Source organism: Photinus pyralis, unplaced genomic scaffold (genome assembly GCF_008802855.1).
Source record: "Photinus pyralis isolate 1611_PpyrPB1 unplaced genomic scaffold, Ppyr1.3 Ppyr1.4_LG3b, whole genome shotgun sequence".
In the NCBI taxonomy this organism is placed as follows: Eukaryota; Metazoa; Arthropoda; class Insecta; order Coleoptera; family Lampyridae; genus Photinus; species Photinus pyralis.
The window spans coordinates 5501067-5515250 of record NW_022170510.1 but is presented as its reverse complement, the minus strand read 5'-3'; the positions used below and the strand labels follow the sequence as shown (position 1 = coordinate 5515250).

The 14184-nt window shown below is 35.7% G+C and overlaps 4 protein-coding genes across 5 annotated transcripts; all 4 read left to right on the top strand.

Moving 5' to 3' along the window:
* The first annotated feature begins 339 nt into the window (after positions 1 to 339).
* LOC116166860 (coiled-coil domain-containing protein 186) lies at positions 340 to 5038 on the top strand. Of its 2 annotated transcripts, none has more exons than XM_031482040.1 (10): positions 340 to 652; positions 703 to 854; positions 907 to 1119; positions 1168 to 1287; positions 1340 to 1773; positions 2853 to 3033; positions 3085 to 3324; positions 3759 to 4118; positions 4725 to 4874; positions 4948 to 5038. In XM_031482040.1, the coding sequence occupies exons 1-10, from the start codon at positions 496 to 498 to the stop codon at positions 5020 to 5022; spliced, it is 2082 nt and encodes a 693-aa protein (XP_031337900.1). In that variant the 5' UTR covers positions 340 to 495; the 3' UTR covers positions 5023 to 5038. The 2 variants fall into 2 exon arrangements, with proteins under 2 accessions (XP_031337900.1, XP_031337901.1); XM_031482041.1 differs by lacking the exon at positions 4948 to 5038 and adding an exon at positions 4646 to 4659 and having other exon boundaries at positions 4725 to 4867.
* Positions 5039 to 5746: 708 nt separating this feature from the next.
* Positions 5747 to 7544, top strand: LOC116166858 (puff-specific protein Bx42). Its single transcript, XM_031482037.1, has one exon. It carries the CDS (start codon positions 5838 to 5840, stop codon positions 7449 to 7451), a length of 1614 nt encoding a protein of 537 aa, XP_031337897.1. The 5' UTR covers positions 5747 to 5837; the 3' UTR covers positions 7452 to 7544.
* Positions 7545 to 8221: 677 nt separating this feature from the next.
* Positions 8222 to 9930, top strand: LOC116166855 (actin-related protein 1). Its single transcript, XM_031482034.1, has 6 exons — positions 8222 to 8354; positions 8407 to 8471; positions 8520 to 8846; positions 8893 to 9376; positions 9421 to 9483; positions 9534 to 9930. Exons 1-6 carry the CDS (start codon positions 8307 to 8309, stop codon positions 9675 to 9677), a joined length of 1131 nt encoding a protein of 376 aa, XP_031337894.1. The 5' UTR covers positions 8222 to 8306; the 3' UTR covers positions 9678 to 9930.
* Positions 9931 to 10470: 540 nt separating this feature from the next.
* On the top strand, positions 10471 to 14133 carry LOC116166857 (esterase AGAP003155). Its single transcript, XM_031482036.1, has 4 exons — positions 10471 to 10775; positions 10825 to 11022; positions 11073 to 11213; positions 13935 to 14133. Exons 1-4 carry the CDS (start codon positions 10574 to 10576, stop codon positions 14096 to 14098), a joined length of 705 nt encoding a protein of 234 aa, XP_031337896.1. The 5' UTR covers positions 10471 to 10573; the 3' UTR covers positions 14099 to 14133.
* The last annotated feature ends 51 nt before the right edge of the window (positions 14134 to 14184 follow it).

Sequence of the window (14184 nt, the reverse complement as noted above, 5' to 3'; positions counted from 1 at the left end):
CATAGGCTCTTATAGTCTTCAACCCGCGCATGGATTTGACCAACAACATTGAATAATGCCAACAACTAATTTCATTTTTAAAAGGAAAGTACATTTCCACAGTTGTAGTTCTTGAAACAAGCGAAGTTTGGGACAATGAGGCATTCCACATAATAAGAGCCGTTGGTGAACGAATTTCAAGTCTCACGGAAGAAAAAAAGTTCACCGCTTTTAGGAATCACATAATCCAAAGGGGAAATCGCTTCGTGAATCAAATTTTTGTTTGCATTAAACCTATGGGTTCGTTTTCAAGTTACCATCCTGTATATAACAGGAAGTAGTTCGAATGAATCGTACAAATTGGTACAAATCAATACGTCAGATGACAGCTAGGTACTGACATTTCTTTCCTGCAATGTAAATAATCAACCTGTTTAATTCTGCTTATGGTCATGAATTATGTAAATATAATCTTTGATGTGGAATTTATGAGTGTGGAACTGTAAATAAACAAAAATGAGTGAGGGAACAACAAATATTTGTGACATATCTGAAATCAATGGCCATATGCTGGAGGAAATGAGGGAGGAAACTCTTTCCTCTAAGACCACATCAAATGCTGAAAGCGACTGTGAAGCTTTCGCTTCAGAATCTGGCATTTCCGATGGAGACGGTACCAAATTGAAAATAAAAACTTGCAGAGTAATAAGAAACTTGTTTCAGAAACAACCGATGAAACCAAAAAAACTTCTGTTCTTAAATTGGATGATTACCAGAAACAATTAGAGGGCTGTTTCCATAATATTAACGAATTAGATCAAAAGTGTTCAATCTTAAGTGAAACGTGTAAAGAGTTGCAGATGAAATTAGAGTTGGTATGTATCTAACTTGATTATTCACTCCTATTTTACGGTTTGTTGCTAATAGACAACTAGGCAACATGTAGCTGCAGTAAAAGAAAAGGAAACGATGGTGATCAAGTATGCCATAAGCGAGAAAAGTGTCCTAGAATTAAAATCTGCCCGAGACAATGCAGAAAAGAAACTTAAAGAAGCACATCGCGAAAACGAAATTTTGCAAACTAAAGTATCTGGTACGTTTTCAGAGAAGACACGTATCTGCCAACTATTGGATACGAAGGTAGGCTTGTGTAGTTAGTTGCAGTTTTTTTTAAATTTAAAATTGTAGTGCTATGAGTTAAAATCTAGTCAGCAAGAAATCGAAAGGCTTAAAGGGGATTTAGGCGCTTTAGAAACGAAAATGAAGTGGTTACAAAATAATCTACGATCTGAAATGGAACTGAGACAGGTAATTCAAGTTTTAGACTTTTGTACACTATACAATTTTTTTGTATATGTAGGAAAACGACAAAAAAATAGAAAGCCTAACTGCCAGCCTCCAGGACCATGCCGGTCAAATTGAACAGACAAAGCAAAACACGGAAGACGCAATGAAAAATTTTCTACATTCCCAAGAAAATCGTGCCAACGTACTCGATCTACAGCTAAAGGAACAGCAGGCGAACTTAATTCTCTTAAGGCACGATAAAGACGATCGAGAGAAACAAGTGAAGAACCTGCAAGCGGAACTGGAGCGATTACAGTCGAAACAGAAGGAAACCTTGCACGAAAACAACACCCTGTCTCTTAAAGTGCAGCAGTTAGAACGCGAGAGGCTAGAAACAGAACAAAAGCTGAGCGAGTTGCGCGGATGTGCCGATCAACAGCGGCAGGATGCAGCCGATCTGATGACGAAAACCACGCAGTTGGAGCAACTTAAATTTCAAATTCAAAAGTAAAGTACATGTTTTTGTTGGATTTTTGAAAAGATAAAAAAATCAGATCCATTTAAATTGGATTTTTGTAAAATAATTTCAGGGCAAAGTCGTATGAAGAAAGACAGTTTTCATGTAAAATGCATAAACAGTGTATCCACAAAATTTCATGATGTTGTGACCATTTTTGATTTCTAGCAAGAATTTCATTTTTTTATTTGAATTTACAAATGTGGTCGATTCTGTCTTTCAGACCCTTGTGTAGGTGTGCACCATTTTGAAGTAGGAATATTGGAATGATTTTTATAAAAGAAAAAAAAGAGAAAGAGTATACTCAAAAACCTATGTAAAACTGTGTCTTCTATCTATTGTTTTCTCAGAAAAATTATATTTGGGGCCGTAAGTCCCACATGAAACATTTTCGATATTCTGAATAGCATTTTTATAATAGAAAAAATATTAAATAGTCAATATTTCAAAAACTGAAAATTTTGTGAGTAGACTATTTCATAGAAAGTTACCTTTATTTTTTTGACAATTATAAAAATAGGGGGTTAATTAAAAAACAGTTTTTTAAATTCAATGTATGTTAGTTTTTGACCACGATCAAAATATCAAATAGTCTACTAAAGCGGACTCTGCTAAAAGAGAACCACCTAATTAAATAATAACAGCCCTCTTTGGGAATTATGATTTTAGTTGCAAATGTCATTTTTGATACAAAAATTAAAATATGTCATAAACTGCTAAATTATGGTATATTACATTGTAGCTGATTGTACATGAAATGTGTATAGAATTTTACATAGAATTTACAAATAAAATAATATATGGGGTGTTACATTTAAACTAAGCAAGTTGGCATGAACTTCTGGTATAACGAAATGGGTCAACAACTTAGATTCATTGACATTAGTCTACCTACAAATCTCCAAAATATTCTGAGGGCTCCTTTTGAGATATAGATAGCCGGCATTTGTCCTGGGTCACCCTGTATACCTACCATTATCTTATATATGTTAAAATGATTTAAAATTAAACATGTATTAGTAAATTTAAGGTATAACTTGATCTAAATTGAATCTTCTCCCCTCTTCAGTGAGCAAGAACAATTGCTGGCCTGTAGGGAACAAGTGGCGCTATTAAAAAATCGTAACTCCGAACTCGAATGCGATATGGAATCATGTCGCGAACGTGAAGCCGAACTATTACTATTCACCCAACAGCTCACAGACAAAAATGTAAGATTGCAGTCGGAATTTACGGCCATGGAAACAAAAGTAATAAGTTACACTTTTGTCTTGCATTGTGTTCTACTCGTTTGCTTGCAGGTTCAGCAATTGACTTGTGAGCAGACACTTCTACGTAGAGCGACAAAAGAACAAGAGACGAAAGTGGGAATTTTATCTAAACAGTTGGTGGAAGAACAAAATAAATATGTGGAGGAGATTGCAGAATTGAAATCCAAGTTGGCAGAGAAGACCACCGCGAACGACTCGCTGACACAAGAAATTGCATTCCAGAAAGGAGAGAATTCTGTTATTAAGAGGAAACTGGAGCTGTCGCTGAAAGTAATTCTAGTAATAGTATAACAAGATTTATCAATAAAAGTTAGGGCGTAAATATTTAACACAATTGTTTATACTATCAGCCTGCTTTAAGGTGAAACTATATTCTTCAGGTTTATTTTGGTTTAAATTTAGTCTATTCTGAATGAGCCATTCTTCAATTTTTTGTATTACATCTTTGCTTTTATTGTTGAAAATACTTTTTAAAGCAGTTGTATCGCCAACATAAAGAAGTAAGTTAGAAAACAAATCATTTATGTAAATACAAAAAAGTATTGGACCGAGATTTGATCCCTGTGTCACTCCACATAATTTGTAGGTATACAAATGTCGATTTCTTGTGTAATATACACAAAAAAGTTGATTGGTTAAATTGATTAGTATCCTACTAATAATATAATATTGCACCAGTTTTTTAATTTGTTTGTCATCTACAGGAAGTCAACAAGGAGCTGCAGCAGTGTCGAAAAAAAATCGAACAATACGAAACTTTAAGCAACAGCAGCAATAGCTCCAGTACATCTTTAAATGCAATGGAATCTCATCTGCCCCCCGATTCGATCGGTGAACAAGTTAAAGTAATTCAACCTGAAAGTACAATCGATAAGCAAACGTTAATGGAGCATATAGTCAAATTGCAACGAATCAGCGCCAGAAAATCCGAGAAGATAGACTTTCTAGAGGAACATATTAACACGTTAGTTAGCGAATTGCAGAGAAAAACTCGACTGCTGCAGAACTATATGATGCGCGAATCAACTGGTGCGATGACTTCTAATAAGATGGATAATAATAAGGTAAGGTGTCAATTCAAAAATGTCTCTCTTGGACAATTATGGAATGACTAAAGCGCAAACTACTATTTCACCATAGAGAAGTATTTAGTCAATGAGGGTTTAAGAACTTTGAACATACAAGAGGTGTTTTTAATCTTTCAGAAGGGACATTTCAGTACTTTATTTTCGCCTTATGTTATTCAATGCAATATTATCTTAAATGGACAATTTTTAGTCCTAGGATTAACGTTATATTTTAACTTTTTGAAAATATCTGAGTGAAATGGTCGTGGCCGTTTTAGTTATGAATTGTCCTGATGCTTTGGATAAATTACAAATTAATAAAACCTATAAATATTAGTTGACACTTTATCTATGTTCAAACTTCTGAAGCTTTGAAGCATTTGGTACAGCATGGCTCTTTGCCTTTCCTTTTAATGTCATATTTTTATTCGAAAAATTCAAATTGTGTATTACTTTGAGCCGATAAACAATGTTTAAATCTATTCCATATTTTCTATTTTATGCATGCTTACGTACTGTTTAAGGCTTCCAAATTGTGGTAAGTCATTTTCTTATTCTATGCGTTTTACGTTAGTGATATATGCAACAGTAATCGTTTCTTAGGCGCACATAGCCAAGTTCAATGGAATAATGGCATCCATGTATGGCTCTCGAATGGCAGACAGCAATCTAACATTGGAATTATCATTGGATATAAATCGTAAATTACAAGCCGTACTTGAAGATGCCTTGCTTAAAAATATTACATTAAAGGTAAGTAAGTTTGCTGTATGTTCGAGAAACAACGTGTGCGTAAGAAATAATAAACCATCCACGTCTGTTTTAGGAAAGTGTGGATACATTGGGTGCTGAAATCGAAAGGTTAAATAATCTTTTAAAACCTACTTGTAATTCTTCGTAGTAGATGTTGGTGACATGAAGAAATATTACCCTGTTGTATCTATTTGTTAATAATGTATTTGAATTGCTCTCCAGGCTCACCTCCATTATGTACAATTTATATTATCACTAATTATTTTTAGTGAAAGACTGAATTTATACTTTAAACAGTTAGTTTGTATTTTATCAACAAAAAGAATAGCAGAATTAGAACAGTACAGGTTTAATAGTTTTTAATTGTTTGTATTATTTTCTATGTATTATGATTTGCTCAAATATTATTTATGGAAAAGACACTGTAAAAAATCATTAATTATCTATATTTTTGTATTGTTTTGTAAGTACTTAAAGTCATTGCAGTAATATTAAGTTATTGTTTGTGTATTATAAAAATATATAAATATTATTAATATTTTTTATAGTTTGTGCTGCTATCTTCTTCGATCGTTTGCTCGACCTCTCATTCTTCATTGCTTATATTCTATTTTTTGTTTTATTTAGCCTGGTTCTTCTTTAGCTCTGTATTTTATATTTTTAGATCTGTCCTATATCCTTTTTTATTGTATTGCATATAAAATGGTTATCGCACATACTCTGCAACTAATAAAACATAGTCACGTTGGTTGATTACATTAAATGGACCGGGCTGTATGGGATGCGCGGTTGTTATATTTTTGGAGAATTGGAAAAAACAAGAATTTTTATGTCTGCTAAAAATGATCTAGTAAATTTTTGATAGCAGTTGGCAACACATCTTTAGCGTGTGACGTACACTTACAAAAACATGTCTGCTTGTGTTTCTTAACAAAATTTTGGAAATTGAAAATTTTGTTTATAATGGAATTGTCCGCTATTTTACCTGCACCGTCCCAGCCCGTATTTGATAGGGATGACGAACTTCGCCTTAAGAGCATAAGTAAACCGTCGAGCGCTTTAGTAATCGCACAAACAATTGCGCCTCCTTATGGCCAGAGAAGAGGTTGGGTTCCACGAAAAGCGTCGGATTTTGGAGATGGAGGAGCATTTCCGGAAATTCACGTCGTACAATACCCTCTCGAAATGGGCCAAAAAGGTAAAGAGTCGATTTCGAATGCGTTAGCGGTCCAGCTTGACGCAGAGGGTAAAGTGAAGTACGATGTTATTGCCAGACAGGGACATTCGAAGGACAAAGTTATATACTCTAAACTCACGGATCTTCTACCGGCAGAAGTTGTCGCAGAAAGCGATCCCAGCCTTCAAAAACCTTCTGCCGAGGAAATCGACGAAGTAACAGAAAAAACCAGGCAAGCTTTACAGAAATTAACGAATTCGAAAATTGCAGCCGCAATGCCAGTTCGGTGCGCAGAAAAGTTAGGTCCCGCCGAATATATACGTTACACCCCGTCACAGCAAGGAGCTGGCTTTAACTCTGGTGCGAAGCAGCGTGTTATTCGCTTGGTAGAAGCACAAGTGGATCCAATGGAGCCGCCTCGTTTTCGCATTAACAAGAAGATTCCTCGTGGACCACCCTCTCCTCCGGCTCCGGTTTTGCATAGTCCAACAAGACGTGTAACTGTCAAAGAACAAAAGGAGTGGAAAATTCCCCCGTGCATTTCAAATTGGAAAAATGCCAAAGGTTACACGGTTCCTTTAGACAAAAGACTCGCTGCTGATGGAAGAGGCTTACAGCAGCTGCACATCAATGAAAACTTTGCCAAACTTGCCGAAGCATTATATATTGCAGATCGTAAAGCCAGAGAGGCCGTAGAGACACGTGCCCAACTTGAACGTAAATTAGCACAGAAAGAAAAGGAACAAAAGGAGGAGCACTTAAGACAGTTGGCCCAAAAAGCTCGCGACGAACGTGCAGGAATTAAGAGCGGTGCACCAATTGGTGACACTAATATTTCCAACGATGAAGAGCGTGAACGAGAAATACTTCGAATTGACAGACACAAAGAACGGGCACGTGAACGAAATTTAGCACGTGCAGCACCAGATAAACGAACAAGATTGCAGAAGGAGCGAGAACGTGACATATCAGAACAAATTGCTTTAGGCATGCCGGCCCGTGGTCCCTCTTCTAATGAAACGCAGTTCGATCAACGACTATTTGGACAAGCTCAAGGTTTGGGGCACGGCTACGGGGATGATGACGCTTATAATGTGTACGATAAACCATGGAGGGAAGGGGGTTCAATGGCAAATCACTTATATCGCCCAAGCCGGAATGTCGATAAGGACGTTTACGGAGAAGATCTCGAGAAGCTGGTGAAGACTAATAGATTTGTGCCAGATAAGGAGTTTAGTGGTACAGATAGGAGTGGAGCAGGTCGATCGGGTCCCGTACAGTTTGAGAAGGAAGAGGATCCTTTTGGTCTCGATCAATTTTTGAGTCAAGCGAAACGTGCCAGCAAAAGGAAGGAGCCTGAGCGTCGTGATGACAGAGATAAACGGAAAAGAAGGGATTAGGTAAATAGTGTTTTTGTCAATTTCATTGAAATCTACCTATATTTTAAGAGTTAATGTAGAATGTAAAATTTTTAATTAAACTATTTAAAAAGGTCCAGTTGATATTTTTCTCATATAATACATAGGGATTGGAGCAATTTTCTTTGACTAATGGGTATGCATTTAAAAGTGCATATAAATGCATATTGAAGAATTGCATATTGTATGCATATTTTTGAAAATTTGGATCTGCCATATTTTATGACGCTATACTTAATTAAAATGATCCAACGAGGGCGATAAACATTCTGACTTTATTTTGATTGGCGCGCCCATCCTTCCGTACGACCTCCCGCGAGCGTTTTATAGGGAAAAGCACAATAATGGGGTTCCGCGGAGAGAAACCACTCGAACAATTTCTTCTCTTTTAAATTGTGAAGCAATATCATAGTCATGCAATTTATACTAATGTGACAGAGAGCCTTGTCTCAGTCTGTTACACTTCCGCTACTGTAGTTTTCTTACGAAAATCACGCTCACGCATGTTTTTTGCGTGAATGTGATTTCCGTCTTGCGTAATAAGAAGAACGGGATGAATATCACCCTAAGATGTTCATTTGTCAAACATGCCTTTTGCCGCCAGATAATTTTGTAAATTTAAATTTCAATTAGTAAATTAACAAAACCTTTAAAGCTCTCCTATAATTTTGATGGACCTTTACTACTAATACACTCTGTATATAGTAACGGTGACTAAAATAGTACTTTATATTTATAGGAAGTTGGTGGAACTGTATTTTGACGTTTAGTAGTTTATAGAGCAAAAGGTGTGATTCACAATTATTTTTTAAATTAATATTAAGAAATACTTTTAAAATGGAGCCCTATGATGTAATTGTAAATCAACCGGTAGTTATAGACAATGTAAGTAATCGTTTCTCTTTCTTCAGCTCCCAAATGCAATTGTAATATTTAGGGTTCCGGAGTTATCAAAGCTGGTTTCGCTGGCGATCAAATACCAAAGTGCAGATTTCCGAATTAGTAAGTAAAACATTGCATATGATTTCCTCCAACACTTAACACTTGCAGCATCGGTCGACCGAAGCATATACGTGTCATGGCGGGTGCTTTAGAAAGTGATATTTTCATAGGCCCCAAAGCTGAAGAGCATAGAGGGTTATTGGCGATTAAGTATCCGATGGAGCACGGGATTGTTACGGATTGGAATGATATGGAAAAAATTTGGAGTTATATTTACAGTAAAGAACAATTGTCGACGTTCGCAGAGGAGCATCCGGTTTTACTAACCGAGGCACCGTTAAACCCCCGACCGAACAGAGAGAAGTCGGCGGAAATTCTGTTTGAATCTCTAAATGTGCCCGCCTTATTTATTTCGATGCAAGCGGTGCTTAGTTTGTACGTCCTTGAATTGTTACATTAAAGGCTTCAACATTGATTGTAGATATTCAACTGGTCGTACTACTGGAGTAGTGTTAGACTCAGGGGATGGTGTCACTCACGCTGTTCCTATTTATGAAGGATTTGCAATGCCTCATAGTATTATGCGGGTTGATGTTGCTGGTAGAGACGTTTCGAGATACTTTAGGCTGTTACTGCGCAAAGAAGGTATTAATTTTAGAACAACTGCTGAATTTGAAACTGTTCGCACGATCAAGGAAAGAGAGTGCTATTTAGCAAACAATCCCCTCAAAGAAGAAAGTGTAGACACAGAACACAAAACATACACTCTACCTGACGGTAACGTGATACAAATCGGCAGAGCGAGATTTCGTGCACCTGAAGTGCTATTTCGACCTGATCTCATCGGTGAAGAATGTGAAGGTCTCCATGAAGTACTTATGTTTGCAATTCAAAAGTCAGACTTGGACTTACGTAAGATTTTATCGAAAAATATTGTACTATCAGGAGGGTCGACTTTATTTAAAGTATGTATCATTGCAACCAACTAAAGCTAAGGATGTTATTGTAGGGATTTGGTGATAGGCTACTTTCAGAAATAAAGAAATTGTCACCGAAGGACATTCAAATAAAAGTAAGAACATATCTAGTGTTAAGCTATCTGTAATTTTATGCCTGAAAAAGATTTCAGCTCCACAAGAAAGGTTGTATTCTACGTGGATTGGCGGTTCCATATTAGCGTCGTTGGACACATTTAAGAAACTGTGGGTGTCTAAGAAGGAATACGATGAAGAAGGTCAAAGGGTGGTAAATCGGAAAACGTTCTAAACAATTAGCAGCTCTTGTGATCTGAAATATTTCCTTTAACATCGTAATTAATTTATTTGAAACCATATTTGCAATGTTTTGTATTGTAGTAATTTATTAAGTGCGGTAGAGAACTGTGAGAATTTTGTTTCAGTTACGGATAAGAGCAAATACTTGTATCATAAGTGCTTTACATTTTTTCTACTAGAATTCTTTGCAGATGGATATGCAATCATAAATGCTTTTTATAATAAAACTTGTTTCCCTTTATTAATGGCGCATTCTAGATATTTGTGGGGTCTATTATTCACTCTGTCCACATTTAGATATAGCGTTACATAAAAACCGATATAACACTTGACTGATATCCACCCAGTCGAACCGTATACCTAGCTAATAGAATTGTTTCCCATTGTTGCGCTAGGTCCTATAATGATTCTGAATTTTTTTTTAAATTTTTGGGTATCAAATACATCTTGAAAGATCTACAATAACTAATATCAATAACTTTTTAAAGTTGTATTACCGCGGAAAATTCACTTATGTTCTTCTGAAATAGAGAAATTGCTTCCTATAAAATGAAACAAATTAGATGAGGTTCTGGAACTTGGGTGCTGATAATTTTTCTGTAGGTTTTACACTGGAGATCGATTATAGGTTTGTTGAAATAATTATGCGCGAATGAAATTCAGTTTTACGAGAAAAAAATAAATTTTATTGCTCCATTTGTGAAACAGTTATTATACTAAAGCGCCATATCTTTTCATATTCACCCTGTATGTAGGTGGCGATTTGAATTGACTCGACGTGAGCCATATCCACTGCCTCTCAGGTTGATGTGTGTGGTTATGTTGTAACGTAAAAAGATTGTCCAATTTTTAAATGAAATTTAATATATAAAAGGATCGTTTTTGATAATGGAACCCGAGAAACTAAAAATTTTAGCAATCCACGGTTATCGTCAGAATGCAGAAGTTTTCAAACAAAAGACCGGATCATTTCGAAAGATGGTCCAACGGTGGGCCCAATTTTACTACATAACTGCACCACACAAGGTAGTTCTAGTAGAAGATATGAGTAAGGCTGGTGAAGTTACCGAGAAGGACGAAGAACAGAGCGGTACAGTTATCCTCATCATTATACCGTTATTCACTTCTGTATGTTGTAGATCAATACGGCTGGTGGTTCAATCGAGACGACTACACATTCCGCGGGATTAGAAAGGGCGGTCCTGCTATCGGGTTTGATATGAGTATTAAATTGATCGAGGAAACGTTTGAGAAGTATGGCCCTTTTGACGGTTTACTCGGATTTTCACAGGGTGCTTGTTTTGTCGGACTTCTCTGCGATTTACAACAGAGAGGATGTTAGTGTTTGAATTCGACATGGTTTTCAATTAATCCCCTTTTTTTTTAGTGGTTAACATTAATTTTAATTTTGCCATTATGGCTTCTGGGTTTAAATCGGGAAGCTTACCACATCTTAAATATTACGATGAGTTGATAGATCTTCCAGTATTAAATATTTATGGGGAATCTGATGACATTATTCCTAAAGGTAGATAAGTTGTAGACTGGCAGATAATGACACTAACTTAAAAATATTAGATCGGCTTCTGCTCTTTAGAAAGTAATATTTTGAGTGTTAAGACGAAATACACCACTTGCTCATGGTTACAACTTGCCCATTTTGTGATTACAAATTTGAAATTTTAAACAATTGAGATATTTCTACTATGTACTTGTTCTATCATATTTGCATCAAAACATCCCCCCCCCTAACCCTGGTGATCATCAGAAAATCACCTGTATTTGTGTAGTACAAAGCATCTTAAACATTTTCAGAGTAGAGATCTTTTAAATACAGGTAAGTACCTACAATCTGATTTCATTCTTTAAGGTTTAGAAATCACGCTTTTTAGTGAAAAAATTAATGCATTGGATTATCTCACTACATCCCCTCTCCCCCCTTGTCTTATTTGGTGATTTTTTCCTTCCCGAGTTATTACTGATGTGTAGGGTAAATGCACTTTTGTCGGTTGCAAGTGGCAAGTGACCATGTCTATTAATACTAGGTTCACATTTCAGGATAACAGCCATAGCCTTAAAATTATAATAAAAAATCGTTTATGGGATATATCTTGGTAGATTGTATTTTGTTTCGTAATGAAAGATCCTCAGGCCATGTGGGGTTGTTCAAGTCCCTCCAATCGTAACAATGAGGGGGCTATCCTTGACAACACTGGCAGAATTACATTTCACTATTATTTACTGCATTTTAAAATAGACAAAAAGCAAATCTCAATTGAGACATTTGTTAGCATATCATGAAAGTAATAATAATAGTAATAAGAAGAGACCTCTGCTTCCGTTTCCGCAAGTGCTGGTTAATTTTTCAATTTGCCTCCTTTTCCGCTATTATACAGGGGGTCTTAACTTGAATAGGATAACATGGCTATCTTTGTTATTATACTTATAGAGTCGGTTAAATTGGCAAAGTTGTGTAGTTTTTGATATTGATGGATAGTCCGATGCGATATTTTAAAAAAAGTAAATGTTTCGTAGATAATTGGAAAAAAGTGAAAATCGACATTTTTAAAAAATTCGAAGTTTTTAGCAACAAAGAGAGCTGTCGGAAAAAGTTTCAAACTCGGTTTCAAATAAAAGTTTCAAGATTCGATGGGATTAATTTAATGGACTTGGAGAAAAAACATTTTTAAAATGACGGTTTTGGAGATATTGACATCAACTTCCTTATTTTAAATGGAGGCCATATTGGATTTTTACTCAGTTTGATACAGTTTTTTTTCTCTTTCCAACAATGTATTAACAATACAATAAATCATTCAAATAATAAACATGGATAAAATTACAATTTTCATTTTTTCGTCATAGTTGGTCATGGAAACAAAGCTAGCATAGAGGTCTAATTGTCATTGTACAATGTAACATTTGTTTAATGGGAATACATTGCGTAAGGTAACTACTGTAGTAGCTGAACGGTGTCGATTGTGCTTAGTTAATAATGGAATGAGTTTTGAACATTTGCTGTAATTTTAAATTCCATTATTATATTTTTTTATTTTAATTAATGCTTTAATAAAACTATTGGCTGGCCAGACAATTGTAACATTGCAAAAGGTTAATTCCTTGCAGGTTCCATGACGTGATTAAACTCTCTGGTCGCGGTTTGTTTGTTTTAGAAAATTCCATGGCATCGCTGATTATTGAAAAAGATGGGGGTTTTATTTTTCCAATTTTCCGTCTTTGTTATGCAAAAAATTGAAAACTAATATGGCTGATTGGCGTAAAAAATTTTTTTCTACAAAAAACCTTAATACATTTTTGTTCTAAAATAATTTGGGGAGCCAATAATCCGATGTTATGAATTTTACATTGAAATCCCTATGATGCGTTACGCAAGTCACCACCCTGTATATGTAATATTCCTGAAAAACAAAAATGTTCCTTACAAATTCAAAAAAATTACCAATTTGGTCGGTTCTGGAGGAGATGCTGATAGACGAAAAAAATTGGCACTTTCTGCTAGTGGCGTAGCCAGGAACTTGGTTTGGGAGAGCCTATGTTTTGGAAGGCGGTGAATTAGAGATTCAAGATAACGGCCCTCTTTAGAAAGTCGGGTATCTTGGTAATTGGATTGGCAGAGGGGTTCCCAGAGAGTGGCAACCACGGTCTTTTTAACTTTAATCTGCTTGATTTTTAACGCATTTTCCATCTCACGTTGCAAGGCGCTATTATGGCCACTTTCTTCTAGTAAGGGTAGTAATTATCGCATATTTTGAACATCATTTCCTTTGTACATATTTCCGTTACATGGCGTTTCTTTGGGGTCATTTTTATGGGTATTTTTGTAAAGAGAATTTTATGGCCTGTGTCACTTAATGGGCGGCAATATTATTGTTGTAAAATGGGGGCGCAGGCGAATGCTAAAACCTTCCATTAAACTTCCCCCTAGATATCGAAATGGACGTGTTTTTGCAATTTGGGATTTTTTATCAAAATGACAAACTACAATCGGTGATGGTTTGATTGTTTTTATGTTAAAAAACCGAATTGTCAAATTTTTGCAATTTCACACGCCATTTCGACGCCTTGTACTCACCAAAGTTTCCTGCTGTTTAGTTTTGCTTCAAAAATGATACAGAAGAAATATGTCGGTTGTTAAAAATTTTTTTAAAAATTATTCTTGACGTTTTTAAAAAGTTGTCATTATTTACCAGGATCAAGTGTGCATGGATTAATGATTTTGTTGTTCTAGAAATGAGCGAAGCTTTGGGGAACGTTTTTACATGTGCCACCACCGTCGTGCACCCCGGTAAACACTATTTACCGGCGGCTTCCCCTCAAAAGCAGTTTTATCAGGAGTTTATAAAAGAGCATTACAATGAGAAACAAGATAGAGAGAGATGTGAAACAAGTTAGCTTTATCTTATCAATAAATACATAGAACATTTGAATTATCTGTTTTATGAACTTGCCTTACATTGATAAGCTTTATCAGTATCTTG